This window comes from Salvelinus alpinus, chromosome 38, assembly GCF_045679555.1.
Source record: "Salvelinus alpinus chromosome 38, SLU_Salpinus.1, whole genome shotgun sequence".
NCBI classification, from domain to species: Eukaryota; Metazoa; Chordata; class Actinopteri; order Salmoniformes; family Salmonidae; genus Salvelinus; species Salvelinus alpinus.
The window spans coordinates 8,730,591-8,746,599 of NC_092123.1; the positions used below are offsets into that span (position 1 = coordinate 8,730,591).

Genomic DNA, 16,009 nt, shown 5'->3' on the forward strand with positions numbered 1-16,009 from the left:
ATGTTAAATAAAGTAAACCAGTGTGCAATCTACGTGTCACGTGATCTGAGTATATACAGTTGAAGTCGGAAGTTTATATACACCTCAGCCAAATACATTTAAACTCAGTTTTTCATTTTCATCATTCCTGACATTTAATCCTAGTAAACATGTCCTGTCTTAGGTCAGTTAGGATCACCACTTTATTTAAAGAATGTGAAATGTAAGAATAATAGTAGAGAAAATTATTTATTTCAGCTTTTATTTCTTTCATCACATTCCCAGTGGGTCAGAAGTTAACATACACTCAATTAGTATTTGGTAGCATTGCCTTTAAATTGTTTAACTTGGGTCAAACATTTCGGGTGTTTGACCCACACAAGCTTCCACAATAAGTTGGGTGAATTTTGGCCCATTCCTCCTGACAGAGCTGGTGTAACTGAGTCAGGTTTGTAGGCCTCCTTGCTCGCACACGCTTTATCAGTTCTGCCCACAAATTTTATATAGGATTGAGGTCAGGGCTTTGTGATGGCCACTCCAATACCTTGACTTTGTTGTCCTTAAGCCATTTTGTCACAACTTTGAAAGTATGCTTGGGGTCATTGTCCATTTGTAAGACCCAATTGCGACCAAGCATGAACTTCCTGACTGATGTCTTGAGAAGTTGCTTCAATATAGCCACATCATTTTCCTGCCTCATGATGCCATCTATTTTATGAAGTGCACCAGTCCCTCCTGCAGCAAAGCACCCCCACAACATGATGCTGCCACCCCGTGCTTCAAGGTTGGAATGGTGTTCCTTGGCTTGCAAGCGTCCCCCTTTTTCATCCAAACATACAGCCAAACAGTTATATTTTTGTTTCATCAGACCAGAGGATATTTCTCCAAAAAGTACAATCTTTGTCCCCATGTGCAGTTGCAAACCCTAGTCTGGCATTTTAATGGCGGTTTTGGAGCAGTGGCTTCTTCCTTGCTGTGCGGCCTTTCAGGTTATGTCACTATAGGACTTGTTTTACTGTGGATATAGATACCTTTTAACCTGTTTCCTCCAGCATCTTCACAAGGTCCTTTGCTGTTGTTCTGGGATTGATTTGCACTTTTTGCACCAAAGTACATTTGTTCAGACAGAACGCGTCTCCTTCCTGAGCGCTATGACAGCTGCGTGGTCCCATGGTGTTTATACTTGCGTACTATTGTTTGTACAGATGAATGTGGTACCTTCAATCATTTGGAAATTGCTCCCAAGGATGAACCAGACTTGTGAAGGTCTACAATTTTTTTCTGAGGTCTCGGCTGATTTCTTTTGATTTTCCCATGATGTCAAGCAAAGAGGCACTGAGTTTGAAGGTAGGCCTTGAAATACATCCACAGGTACACCTCCAATTGTCTCAAATGATGTCAATTAGAAGAAGCTTCTAAAGCCATGACATCATTTTCTGGATGATTATAAGTGAAATAATCTGTCTGTAAACAATTGTTGGAAAAATTACTTGTATCATGCACAAAGTAGAAGTCCTAACCGACTTGCCAAAACTATATGTTGTTAACAAAAAAATTGTGGAGTGGTTGAAAAATGAGTTTTAATGACTCCAACGTAAGTGTATGTAAACTTCCGACTTCAACTGTATACACCTGTTCTAAAAGGCCCCAGAGTCTGCAACACCACTAAGCAAGGGTCACCACCAAGACAGCGGCACTATGAAGACCAAGGAGCTCTCCAAACAGGTCAGGGACAAAGTTGTGGAGAAGTACAAATCAGGGTTGGGGTATAAAAAAATCTCATTAACTTTGAACATCCCATGGAGCACCATTATATCCTTTATTAAAAAATGGAAAGAATATGGCACCACAACAAACCTGCCAAGAGAGGGCCGCCCACCAAAACTCACAGACCAGGCAAGGAGGGCATTCATCAGAGAGGCAACAAAGAGACCAAAGATGACCCTGAAGGAGCTGAAAAGCTCCACAGCGGCGATTGGAATATCTGTCCATAGGACCACTCCACAGAGCTGGGCTTTATGGAAGAGTGGCCAGAAGAAAGCCATTGCTTAAAAAAATAAATAATCAAACACATTTGGTATTTGCCAAAATGCATGTGGGAGACTCCCCAAACATATGGAAGAAGGTACTCTGGTCAGATGAGACAAAAATGTTGCTTTTTTGCCATCAAGGAAAACGCTATGTCTGGCGCAAACCCAACACCTCCCATCACCACGAGAACAATATCCCCACAGTGAAGCATGACGGTGGCAGCATCATGTTGGGGATGTTTTCATCGGCAGGGACTGGGAAACTGGTCAGAATTGAAGGAATTATGGATTTCGCTAAATACAGGGAAATTCTTGAGGGAAACCTGTTTCAGTCTTCCAGAGATTTGAGACTTGGATGGAGGTTCACCTTCCAGCAGGACAATGACCCTAAGCGTACTGCTAAAGCAACACTCGAGTGGTTTAAGGGAAAACATTTAAATGTCTTGGAATGGCCTAGTCAAAGCCCAGACCTCAATCCAATTGAGAATCTGTGGTATGACTTAAAGATTGCTGTACACCAGCGGAACCCATCCAACTTGAAGGAGCTAGAGCAGTTTTGCCTCGAAGAATGGGCAAAAATCCCAGTAGCTAGATGTGCCAAGCTTATAGAGACATACAACAAGAGACTTGCAGCTGTAATTGCTGCAAAAGGGGGCTCTACAAAGTATTGACTTTGGGGGGGTGAATAGTTATGCACTCTCAAGTTCTGTTTTTTTTTGTCTTATTTCTTGTTTGTTTCACAATAAAAAAGTATTTTGCATCTTCAAAGTGGTAGGCATGTTGTGTAAATCAAATGATACAAACCCCTCCAAAATCATTTTTAATTCCAGGTTGTAAGGCAACAAAATAGGAAAAGTGCCAAGAGGGTGAATACTTTCACAAGCCACTGTATAAGGTTCCACAGTTGACAGTGCCTGTCAGAGCAAAAACCAAGCCATGAGGTTGAAGGAATTGTCTGTAGAGCTCCAAGACAGGATTGTTTCGAGGCACATATCTGGGGAAGGGTACCAAAAAAAATTCTGCAGCATTGAAAGTCTCCATGAACACAGTGGCCTCCATCGTTCTTAAATGGGAGAAGTTTGGAACCACCAAGATTATTCTTAGAGCTGGCCAAACTGAGTAATCGGGGGAGAAGGACCTTGGTCAGGGAGGGGACCAAGAACCCGTTGGTCACTCTGATAAAGCTCCAGAATTCCTTTGCTGAGATGGGAGAAGGACAACCATCTCTGCAGCACTCCACCAATCAGGCCTTTATGGTAGAGTGGCCAGATGGAAGCCAATCCTCAGTGAAAGGGACATGACAGCCCGCTTGCAGTTTGCCAAAAGGCACCTTAAGACTTCCAGACCATGAGAAACAAGATTCTCTGGCCTGAATGCCAAGTGTCACGTCTGAAGGAAGCCTGGCACCATCCCTACGGTGAAGCATGGTGATGGCAGCATGATGCTGTGGGAATGTTTTTCAGCGTCAAGGTCTGAGAGACTAGTCAGGATCGAGGCAAAGATGAACGGGGCAAAGTACAGAGAGATCCTTGGTGAAAACCTACTCCAGAGCGCTCAGGACCTCAGACTGGGGCAAAGGTTCACCTTTCAACAGGACAACAACCCTAAGCACACAGCCAAGAAAATGCAGGAGTGGCTTCGGGACAAGTCTCTGAATGTCCTTGAGTGGCCCAACCACAGCCCAGACTTGAATCCGATCGAACATCTCTGGAGAGAGATGAAAATAGCTAACAGAGCTTGAGAGGATCAGCAGAGAAAAATGGGAGAAACATCCCAAATACAGATGTGCCAATACTGAGTAAAGGGCCTGAATACTCAAGTGATATTTCAGTTTTCATACATTTGCAAAATTTCTAAAAAACTGTTTTTTCTTTGTCATTATGGGGTATTGTGTGTAGATTGATGAGGAATAAAAACAATTTAATCAATTTTAGAATAATGCTGATACGTAACAATGTGGAAAAAGTCAAGGGGTCTGAATTCTTTCCGAATGCACTGTATATCACATGTACTTGACCTCTATAAAAGAATTTGGCTCCTTCTCTGGCTATAAAATTATCCTAATGCCTCTAACCCCACAGCCAAACAAGTCACATTACCCTCTTTACCTATCACTTTAGAAAATAAGGGATTTACATAACTGGGCACTTCAATTCGATCCAATTTGAAAGTGATGGTTAATGAGAATTTCAGTGCAACATTGGAGAAAATAAAGATCTAAGTACAGTAGATGGTCTCCACTTCGTGTTACTCTTTAGGTTCTTTTTTTGTTGTTACTCTTTCTGGGAAGGCTTTCCACTAGATGTTGGAACATAGCTGCGGGGATTTGCTTCCATTCAGCCACAAGAGCATTAGTTTGGTTGGGCACTGATGTTGGACAATTAGGCCTGGCTCGCAGTCGGCATTCCAATTCATCCCAAAAGTTTTCGATTGGGTTGAGGTAAGAGCTTTGTGCAGGCCAGTCAAGTTCTTCCACACTGATCTCGACAAACCATTTCTGTATGGACCTCGCTTTGAGCACGAGGGCATTGTCATGCTGAAACAGGAAAGGGCCTTCCCCAAACTGGTGCCACAAAGTTGGAAGCACAGAATCGTCTAGAATGTCATTGTATGCTATATCGTTAAGATTTCCCCTCACTGGAACTAAGGGTCCTAGCCAAAACTTGAAAAACAGCCCTAGACCATTATTCCTCCTCCGCCAAACTTTACAGATGGCACTGTGCATTCTGGCAGGTAGCATTCTCCTGGCATCCACCAAACCCAGATTCGCCCGTCAGACTGCCAAATGGTGAAGCGCGATTCATCACTCCAGAGAACGCATTTCCACTGCTCCAGAGTCCAATGGCGACGAGCTTTACACCACTCCAGCCGACGCTTGGCATTGCGCATGGTGATCTTAGGCTTGTGTGCAGCTGCTCGGCCATGCAAACCCATTTCATGAAGCTCCTGACAAACAGTTATTGTGCTGACGTTGGTTCCAGAGGCAGTTGGAACTCGGTAATGAGTTTTGCAACCGAGGACAGACCATTTTTACACGCTACGCACTTCAGCACTCGGCGGTCCCATTCTGTGAGCTTGTGTGGCCTACCAGTTTGTGGCTGAGCCGTTGTTGCTCCTAGACATTTCCGTTTCACAATAACAGCACTTTTTCACAGCAGCACAGTTGACTGGGACAGCTCTAACAGGGCAGAAATTTGACTAACTGACTTGTTGGAAAGGTGACATCCTATGAAGATACCACGTTTAAAGTCACTTGGCTCTTCTGTAAGGCTATTCTACTGCCAATGTTTGTGTATGTAGATTGCATGGCTGTGGGCTCGATTTTATACATCTGTCAGTAATGGAAATTGCCGAATCCACTAATTTGAAGGGGTGTCCACACACTTCTTTTTCGAATAGGAAACGTCCTAGAATTAGTCTCTCCACTTTGGAAAGCCCCAAAAATGTTGAAGGACTCTCTCTACCCAACATTAAACTCTACTATTGGGCATTTCAGCTGTCACTGAGTATTTGGCTTGAAGTGCCTTTGCGGAAAATAGAGGAGGCCAAGTCTCACCCAATTAGAATTCAGGACCTTCCTTCTTCTGCGATAAAGCAAAATACTGCCTCATCTTTTATGGGATCTATTGCAAAAAATACATTGACTGTTTGGTACCAAATTAATAATTATCTGGGCACAACTTGTAATTTTCACGAGATATCTCCTATTTGCAGTAACACTTTTCTTTATCAGGCTCTATGCCCTTTAACTTCCCTCCCTCCAAGGTAATCATGTTTTGAAGGATATCTTCAACCTGCAAGGGTTTCCTTCAAGATCAGAAAAAGGAATATTCTCTCCCTGGTTCTTCCGATTTTTATTTCATTTGATCTCAGACTCCATACAGTGTTGAAAACCTACAGGACCATGAACCAGGCTACCACTCTTTATTGAACTAAGTGATGTAATAAATGTACCCAATCTGAGGTGGGCAATTATATGCATAAGGTTTTGGAGCTGTGTACCAGTGAAGACTTTGGGTCTTTGGGTTCATGTTGTTCATATTTGAAATGTTATTCAAGGCAGGAACATACCTGCAAGGCCCATCCCTCCTCTTGCTTGGTTGTAACCCTAGCATTTTGCTAACTTATCAAGAGAGGCGGATTGTTATGGCTGCAATAACAGCAGGCAAAAAAAAAACGATTCTAACATGCTGACCATAAATGTAACATATACATGTTATTCAATCATTGCACGCATACTGCTTGTGCGCGCCAAGAAGCGTCTGCGTTAGCAAGTGCTAAAATAGAAGTCTGTTCTATTTGTGACGCTGAAGGCGGTGCAAGTCCTGCCTCTCCTGTCTCCTCATTGGTTTATAGAAGCAGATACCCACGTGCCATCTCCTCATTGGTTATACCCACGTGAGTGATTGAAATATGAACTGAGGTCGGTCGGTCATCATGGTAATGCTATGAAAGTTAGATGCCAATCGCCATATAAAGTCCAAAGAAGAAAAAGCCTGGAAGGAGGAGAGATGACTAGAAACGGTTGACCGTTTTATTTGTGGATTAATTGTTGGAGTAGAGGACCTTGTGCATTTCAGGTAAAATAACAACTCAACATTTATATCCCAGGACAAATTAGCTAGCAACAGCAAGCTAGCTAAGTAGGACAAATTAGCTAGCAACAGCTAGGTAGCTAAATAGGACAAATTAGCTAGCAACTGCAAGCTAGCTAGCTAAATTGCCATAAATGTGTAATGCTTTCGACCTGTCCCCAAATTAATATAATTGGTTCAGAGTTTGTTTTGATATTTCAACCTGCATGTCGTGATCGCGTTTGGTGTGGGGGGACAAAATCAATTTGCGCACGTCTGGGCATGGTGTAAGGAATTGGTTTGAACTGGGTATTGCCCTTTGCAGATTTTGGTTGCTTATGTATTTGGACATTGCACAGCTGGAAAGAGCCACTGCCAGACTGTGCGGGGCCAAGCCCGAAACTCTGGTCAATTGGTCACATGCTATGTCCCACTTGCAAGAGCTAATTTAACAACAATGTTTGGTCTTGCGAATGGGAGATAGCATTGTCCTTCTCTGTCTTTTTAAACAGTTTGTTTTCCTATGTGGCTCTGGGTCGGTAGCCTTTGAGAATAACATTTGAATAGACTGATTGAATTTGGAAACACTGAAACATATTTGTCTTTAATCTGTTTTGTTCTTTTTCATTTGTATGTTTTAGTTTTTTTACATCTTGTTTGTTTGTTTTCCTCCTGGACATATTAGTATGTATTGTATCTTGAAACTGTAATTGTCTAGGACATGCAAGAAAAACAAAACAATTATTGTTCACAACAAAAAAGTGAAGCATCACCATAGATGAAATGAGAAATTAGTGATCAAACCTGAGTTAGTAAGTAGCCTATCTTTGATAGAAGGTGAACAGCTCGCCTTGCTCCCTCCGACTGTCAAACAAACTGCGAGATTTGGGGATTTTTTTTCACGCAAGTATCACAAAGTACTATTATGAGTAATGTGACGCATTACTTTCCATACAAAGTAATATATTACCTTTTCAAGTAACTAATCCCAACACTGTTAATATGCAACAGATTCATATGTTAATGCAAACCCCAATTTTTTTTATAGAGGTGCTGACTGAGGGTAAACTGTATAAATAATAAAGAAAGCCGCACACTAAATTATGCTCCCAACAATTGAACGGTTACAGCCAAATTGTTGGGAGCATATTTAGAGTGTGATTTAACATAAAATACACAACATTCAGATACAGTAATAACAATGATTACATTAAGTAATAACCCACCACCTCTAGCCCACTCAAACCATTTACTTACTATGATTCCGCTATTTGAATTGTTGGGAGCATGTTTAGAGTGTATACGGTCTAATATACCTCGGCTTTCAGCCAATCAGCATGCAGGACTTGAACCACCCAGTTTATAATAAGTAATAACCCTCCACCTCTAGCCCAGTCAAACCCTTTACTTACTATGATTCCGCTATTTGACTTGGTGAGACTTCTGTCTACGATGTCTTTGTAAAACATTCCACCAGGGTTAAACTGTGTGGCCCAGACAAACTTGTGTCGGTGAAAGAGAGCGTCCATCCCAATGATTTTAGCGTTGTCCTCAATGCGAGCATGCAGTTTCTGTCCGTGGCTCTGCTTAAACGGATAGACAAAACTTCGGATTTCAGTGTCATTAGCCACGTAGAGCACCTGATCCTCTGGTCCTGCCCGTTGAGTTCATTAAGGTAGAAGAAAAAAACACAAAGGAAATAATATAAATGAAAAAGAGTGTACATTCCAGATTACAACACAATAAGCATATTCAATGTAGCTTCTACACAATTAGCATATTATAATCGAAACAGATAGTAGCAATCAGAATAATTGTGATGCATAATTGATCAAGCCTAATTAAGTGGAATTTTGATGTGATGTGTGAATATCAAATTGTCATGCGTTTGATTACGTACTGTACATGTAATCAAAATAGTCACGGTAAGCTCTTACCTTTGGTTATACATTCACCGTCGATTTCTTTAAAGTTACGGTCACATGTGCATTTGAAGGATCCTTTGGTATTGGTGCAGTAGTGAGAGCACATGCCAAACTGAAGGCATTCATTGATCTCTGAGAAATAGATAAAGAACGAAGGTTGTAATTCCCATGAAGCCATACATGATTAAAAGAGGTTCCGTCACAATTCTGTCTGAGCTCTGTCCTTGAATATACAGAGATAACCTCTTAGGAGTAGTACCAATTCTATCTTTGACAGTTCATATCTCAAAACTAGCCCAACACATTTATCAAATAGAAAGAACAGGCAGAGCAGCCATGCCATTGTCCAGTGGTCAGGAGCTATCGGAGCTTTTCTGCCGTGATAACGACAGACTTGACGCGATGGTGCATGCACTGTAAAGTGGGGCCTTCTTGCTGTCTGCTCTCTATTTGAATGGCAACTTCACATTTCAAACTCTTAGCCGCAAATGAATGCAAAATAAAAACCCTGCGACAGAGAAGATAAAAGGCGACGCCGTAGCTGTACCTTCACATTGCCTCGTCGTCTGGCTCCTCTGAAAGCCAGCCTTGCACTGACAGAGTGAATCTGTTCCTGTGTTATTGCAGAACGCGTCATCTCCACATAGACCCACTCTCTCTCCACATACCCCTGCCTTGGAAACCACTGTAGAAAACACGGACATCACAATAACCCATCACATATGGTGTAAGTTGCATGCTGTTTGTGCTCTCTTAGAAAAAAGGGTTCCAAAAGGGTTCTACCTGGAACCAATAAGGGTTCTTCAAAGGGTTCTCCTATGGGGACAGCCGAGGAACCCTTTCATATATTTTTCTCTAAGTGTGTGCTTTGATTAATAAACTGAAATTGTAACATGGTGATTTGAATAATAAAAACATCCATTAGCACAGTCAGTACACCACTTTTCTCTCTCATTCAGCATTTGTAAATAGAGTATTCTACGTGCTGGGAATAAACATGCCCTGAGTGCACAGATGTTGTTAGAGCTGACAGTGCCCAAAATGCAGGATTTTATGCATTTTAGTTATGCTTTTAGTTCCGAATGTTCGATCCAGGAGAGAGCATTTATTTGGAAGATTATGTGGGACTTTTCCTGCCTTCCTTCCTTCCTTCCTTATACAATCTTTCTTGGGAGTACTGAAACTAACTGAACCTGAACTGAAATGAGAGAGACAGATAGACAGATAGAGAAAGACAGATAGACATAGAGAGAGAGACAGATATATACAGAGAGGGGGAAAGACAAATATAGACAGAGAGGGGGAGAAACAGAGAGTGAGCGAGAGCGAGGAAGTGCGAGAGAGTGAGCGTGCGAGAGAGCGAGAGAGTAAGTGTGAGAGAGTGAGTGCGAGAGTGAGTGCGAGAGAGCGAGAGTGAGTGCGAGAGAGCGAGAGTGAGAGAGCGAGCAGTAGAGAGCGATCATGAGAGAGCAAGAGAGCAAGAGAGAGAGAACGAGAGAGAGAGCGCGAAAGAGAGAGAGTGCGAGAGAGAGAGAACTAAAAATACTCATGGGCGAAGGAGCAATGGCTCCTCTTGCAGCCAAATATGTATTTACCTGCCATAGCCTGAGGGACACTGAATAATAACATCTGCATAGTAAGCAGTAACTTACTTATTATGAATGTTATTGTTATTACTGTTATTGTTATTAGTATTATTATTGTTGTTTATCATTCCAAATAGTAATGGTATGGGTGGTAATGGTAATGATAGCAGTTTAATGATGGTGGTGGTGGTAGTGGTGCATTACACCATACATTACATTCGACTATTGACTGTTACCATTTTATTGTTACTATTTTTATATTTAATTTTATATTATTATTTACTGCCATTCTATATTATTATTTGTCATTGATTTAATTGTATTACAATGTATATTGTATACATTGTTGCTTTGGCAATATTGACACAATGTTTTTCATGCCAATAAAGCAGCTTGAATTTGAATTTGAATTTGAGAAAGTGAGAGAGAGGGAGAGAGAGCGAGAGAACGCAAGAGAGAGCGCCAGAGAGAGAGAGAGAGGGCATGCGAGAAAGAGAGCGTGTGAGAGAGAGCGAACGTGCGAGAGAGAGAGGGAGAGAGAGCGAACATGAGAGAGAGAGCGCGAAGGAGCGTGAGAGAGCGAGCGCGATAGAGCGAGAGAGTGAGCGAGAGCGAGGGAGAGAGCGCGAGAGAGCGAGCAGGAGAGAGCGAGCATGAGAGAGCGAGCATGAGAGAGTGAGAAAGAGTGCGAGAGAGAGAGAGAGAGGGAACGAGCATGAGAGCGCGAAAGAGAGAGAGCACGAGAGAGAGAAAGTGAGAGAGAGAGAGTGAGAGAGGGAGCGTGAGTGAGAGAGCGCGAGAGCATGCGAGAAAGAGAGCGTGCGAGAGAGAGAGAGCGAGCGTGAGAGAGAGAGAGCGCGATAGAGCGAGACAAAGACAGAGATTGAGATCGATATCGAGGGAGGGATATTTTGAAAGAGAGAGAGACAAAAGTCAACATCGAAGAGCGAGAGACTTTAGAAGCCACGTACCACCTTTACAGTCGAGTTCATCCGAGCCCCCATCTCCACAGTCATCGAACAGGTCACACTGCAGCTCCTGCGCGACGCAGCGATGGTTACTGCAGGTGAACTCCACCTTACCACAGGGCCTTGGGGTCTGCATCACGTCTTCTGATCCAGGATACAGGACAAGCCAGAGGGAGAAGGAGAAGGTAACAGCCATGGGGCCAAAGACAGAACAGGCATGTTTCAACACCATAGCTAGGCTATTGCTATCGCCAGATTTATTTTTTTACACTAACAATGATGGACGTGTGTGTGTGTGTACAGGACTCCCCTGTAAAATAGATATTGGTCTTATTGGGACTTCCTGCTAAAATAAAGGTGAAATACAACATGTAGACAAAACAGAGGAGCTTTGTGATTCTGGGTTATTTGTCTGAATGATTTAAGTCCAAAAGTTAGCAGACATGATTGGACTCACCACAATCGTCTTCATCGGAGTTGTCCCCACAGTCGTCGATTCCGTTGCACACCTGCTCCGAGCGCAGACACACCCTGTCGTTCCTACAGCGGTAGGGTCTGCTCGGTGGACACGGCAGTTTAGCACACATGGCAGAGTCTTCATCAGAGTTATCTCCGCAGTCATCTTCTCCATCACACACCCAGATGTAAAGCTTACACAGTGTGTTGGTACAGATAAACTCATCCGCACGGCAAGAGTAGGCTGCTGCAAGAGATACAATACAGTAGGAAACAAAATGTTTTTACACCTAAATATGATTTTTCACCAAAATAGTTATTCACCAAAAATACACATTTTCACCAACATATGATTTGTCCCCTAAATATGTTTTTTTTTAAAAATAATACGATTTTTCCCAGGTAGCCAGGCCTACCCTTGGGAGAGTAATACTCAATTGGTCAGAGGTGGGACCAAGTCACAAGTCGAGCCCCAAATAGAACTGTCAATAAATAAAAAAGACATATACAGTACCAGTCAAAAGTTTGGACACACCTACTCATCCCAGGATTCGTCTTTATTTTTTACATGGTAGAATAATAGTGAAGACATCAAAACTATGAAATAAGACATATGGAATCATGTAGTGACCAAAAAATGTGTTAAACAAATCAAAATATATTTTAGATTTGAGATTCTTCAAAAAAGCCCCCCTTGCCTTGATCCCTGCTTTGCACATTCTTGGCACTCTCTCAACCAGCTTCACCTGGAATGCTTTTCCAACAGTCTTGAAGGAGTTCCCACATATGCTGAGCACTTGTTGGGTGCTTTTCCTTCACTCTGCAGTCCAACTCATCCCAAACCATCTCAATTGGGTTGAGGTCAGGTGATTTTGGAGGCCAGGTCATCTGATGCAGCACTCCATCACTCTCCTTCTTGGTCAAATAGCCCTTACATAGCCTGGAGGTGTGTTTTGGGTCATTGTCCTGTTGAAAAACAAATGATAGTCCCACTAAGCGCAAACCAGATGGGATGGCGTATTGCTGCAGAATGCTGTGGTAGCCATGCTGGTTAAGTGTGCCTTGAATTCTAAATAAATCACAACAGCAAAGCACACTCACACCTCCTCCTACATGCATCATAGTGGGAACCACACATTTGGAGATCATTCTACTCTGCGTCTCGCAAAGACACGGTGGTTGGAACCAAAAATCTCAAATTTGGACTCATCAGACCAAAGGATGGATTTCCACCGGTCTAAGGTCCATTGCTCGTGTTTCTTGGCCCAAGCAAGTCTCTTCTTATTATTGGTGTCCTTTAGTAGTGGTTTCTTTGCAGCAACTCGACCATGAAGGCCTGATTCACGCAGTCTCCTCTGAACAGCTGATGTTGAGATGTGTCTGTTACTTGAACTCTGTGAAGCATTTATTTGGGCTGCAATCTGCGGTGCAGTTCACTCTAATTGTCACGCCCTGACCATAGAGAGCCCTTGTTTCTCTATGGTGTAGTAGGTCAGGGTGTGACTAGGGGGTATTCTAGTTTATAATTTCTATGTTGTGTTCTAGTTTATATTTTCTATGTTGGTGTTTTGTATGATTCCCAATTAGAGGCAGCTGGCAATCGTTGTCTCTAATTGGGGATCATATTTAAGTAGCTATTTTTCCCACCTGTGTTTTGTGGGACGGGATGTTTGTGCACCACGTAGTCACGTTTAATTGTTAGTTTATTTGATTTATTTGTTTTTTGCTTTAGTTTAACTTTTCAATAAATATGTGGAACTCAACATCCGCTGCGCTTTGGTCCCGTTCTTACAACAACCGTGACACTAATGTACTTATCCTCTGCAGCAGAGGTAACTCTGGGTCTTCCTTTCCTGTGGAGGTCCTCATGACAGCCAGTTTCATCATAGCGCTTCCACAAATTAACTTTTAACAAGGCACACCTGTTAATTGAAATGCATTCCAGGTGACTACCTCATGAAGATGGTTGAGAGAATACCAAGAGTGTGCAGAGCTGTCATCAAGGCAAAGGGGGGCTTACACTTTTTTGTAACTACATGATTCCATGTGTGTTATTTCATAGTGTTGATTTCTTCACTATTATTCTACAATGTAGAAAATAGCAAAAAATTAAGAAAAACCTTGATTGAGTAGGTGTGTCCAAACTTTTGACTGGAACTGTGTGTGTGTGTGTGTGTGTGTGTGTGTGTGTGTGTGTGTGTGTGTGTGTGTGTGTGTGTGTGTGTATACATGTGTGTGTGTATATACGTGTGTGTGTGTGTGTGTATATATCTATATCTACGGTATATACACAATGACTTGTTCAACTACAAATCTTTGTCTATTTATTGATGCTACCAGGCAGCCCATTTTATTATTTTGTCTACAACACATGTTGATTATGTAATAATTCATTTTAACAACAAATTCCAAATGCAAGCTTTATGAGTACATTATCAATTTCAAACAATTTTGACATACCAAAAGACCAGTCGTCCTATTCTAGTAATTGTTGCTTGATGCCCCATCGATGGTGCTCTTGCAAAATAAACAGTTAATATTCTTTATTATCGAAATGTTTTTGAGTTGCATATTTATTTATGGCAATCCTCTCCCTACAATTTGACATTGCTCTGCTCCCGATCCTATAGCTGTACAGCAAATTAGCAATCTGTTCACTAGCTCACCCAACCTGTGTTGATTGACCGTTTGCTGGTCCAATCAGTGGGCAGTGTGTGTGTGTCACTAGCCAATCTGTTACACGTTCATTTTGCAAGTGCAATGCTGCGACTACTGTGTCTGACTGCGTGGAAATTCATTCACTGAGACTCTGTGCCTCAAAATGACTGACACACCTGGCCAGGTAATTTAGTCATCAGTCTCTAGTCAAAGTCAAGTCCCGAGTCTTGAGGCTCCAAGTCGAAGTCAAGTCTCAAGTTCTTTTCTTTTCTATCAAGTCGAGTCTCAAGTCATGAAATTTGTGACTCGAGTCAGACTCGAGTCAGAGTTATGTGACTTGAAGCCGCAATAGGTTGAACTTGAATGCTTTTCTGAGAAGATGAGGGAACAGCTGTTTCTCTTTATATTGATTTAATACTGCAACCCACTTTCTACTTGCCTCTCCCATCCAGTGGTGTAAAGTACTTAAGAAGTACTTTAAATAATTTTTTCTTAAGTCGTTTTTGGGGGTATCTGTACTTTACTTTTTATATTTTAGACATCATGTACTTTTTACTCCACTACATTCTTAAAGAAAATAATGTACTTTTTACTTAAAAAAAAAAAGTTTTTACTTTTTACATTTTCTGACACCCAAAAGTACTAATGTTGAATGATTATCAGAACAGGAAAATAGAAAATTCATGCACTTATCAAGAAAAAATTAAAAAACATCCCTGGTCATCCCTATTGCCTCTGAACTGGCAGATTCAGTAAACACAAGTGCTTTGCTGGTAAATGATGTCTGAGTGTTGGAGTGTGCCCCTGGCTATCTGTACATTTAAAAAAAGAAAAGAAATGAGTGCTGTCTGGTTTGCTTAATATAAAGTATCTGAAATTATTTATACTTTTACATTTGATACTTACGTATATTTTAGCAATTACATTTATTTTGATACTTAAGTATATGTAAAACTAAATACACTTAGACTTTTACTCAATTAACATTTTACTGGGTGACTTTCACTTTTACTTGAGTCATTTTCTATTACGGTATCTTTACTTTTACTCAAGTACTGTATGACAATTGGGTTTTTCCACCACTATACCCATCAACATTTCCTCACAATTACAGAGAGCACTCTGACTGAAGAGAGACAGCAATGGACACACATTTTTTACATAATACTGACTGAGTGAATAAAGAACATTGTGTGTGTGTGTGTGTGTGTGTGTGTGTGTGATGAGCTTGTGCATGCGTGTGTGCATGTGTGTTCTAGGCTCACCCTGGACACAGTTATGCTCATCACTGTGATCCACACAGTCAGGCAGGGCATCACAGTGCCAGCGGCTGGGGATGCAGTGAGCTCTGTTCAGACACAGGAACTGATCCTCCCTGCACTCCCTCACACAGTCTACCTGTCGGCACAACACACACACACACACCTCAAAAACAACAAACACAGACACCCCTGTCCGCCACCAAGCCATTCCACTGCCAGGTCTCAATATGGCTTGTCCAAGTCTTAACATTACATTATGATGTATGCGAAGAAGAAGAAAAAACAGGAGAAGAAGATTTTGTCCATTGTAATTTTCAGATTAAATGTGAATTAGATTTTTACAAAACACGACAGAGGGATGTGTTATAAACTGTGAGTTATAGGTTGAATTAATCAACACGTCTCCTGGCGCGAAATACTTGGCCTTTGGTGAGATTGCTTTAATATATAATGCATGAGTCTAGGATGACGTTGTTCTCTCCAGGGGACTCTGTTGGCTGTGGAGAAAGACCTTATTAAAGGAGAGGTAAGCTTCCACTGTATGGAGGTGACTCTGAACTAAGCATGGTTT

At 41.8% G+C, this 16,009-nt stretch overlaps 1 protein-coding gene across 2 annotated transcripts in view; it reads right to left on the bottom strand.

The window, feature by feature from the left end:
- LOC139566155 (low-density lipoprotein receptor-related protein 1B-like) overlaps positions 1 to 16,009 on the bottom strand; it is a 207,199-nt gene that overhangs the window by 24,802 nt on the left and 166,388 nt on the right. For both annotated transcript variants that reach the window (XM_071387119.1, XM_071387118.1), the window contains 6 exons: positions 15,442 to 15,574; positions 11,520 to 11,765; positions 11,066 to 11,206; positions 9,056 to 9,193; positions 8,521 to 8,640; positions 7,996 to 8,237 (listed from right to left, as the gene is read on the bottom strand). In XM_071387119.1, coding sequence (XP_071243220.1) covers positions 7,996 to 8,237; positions 8,521 to 8,640; positions 9,056 to 9,193; positions 11,066 to 11,206; positions 11,520 to 11,765; positions 15,442 to 15,574 — 1,020 coding nt within the window. The remainder of the gene's footprint in view (positions 1 to 7,995; positions 8,238 to 8,520; positions 8,641 to 9,055; positions 9,194 to 11,065; positions 11,207 to 11,519; positions 11,766 to 15,441; positions 15,575 to 16,009) is intronic.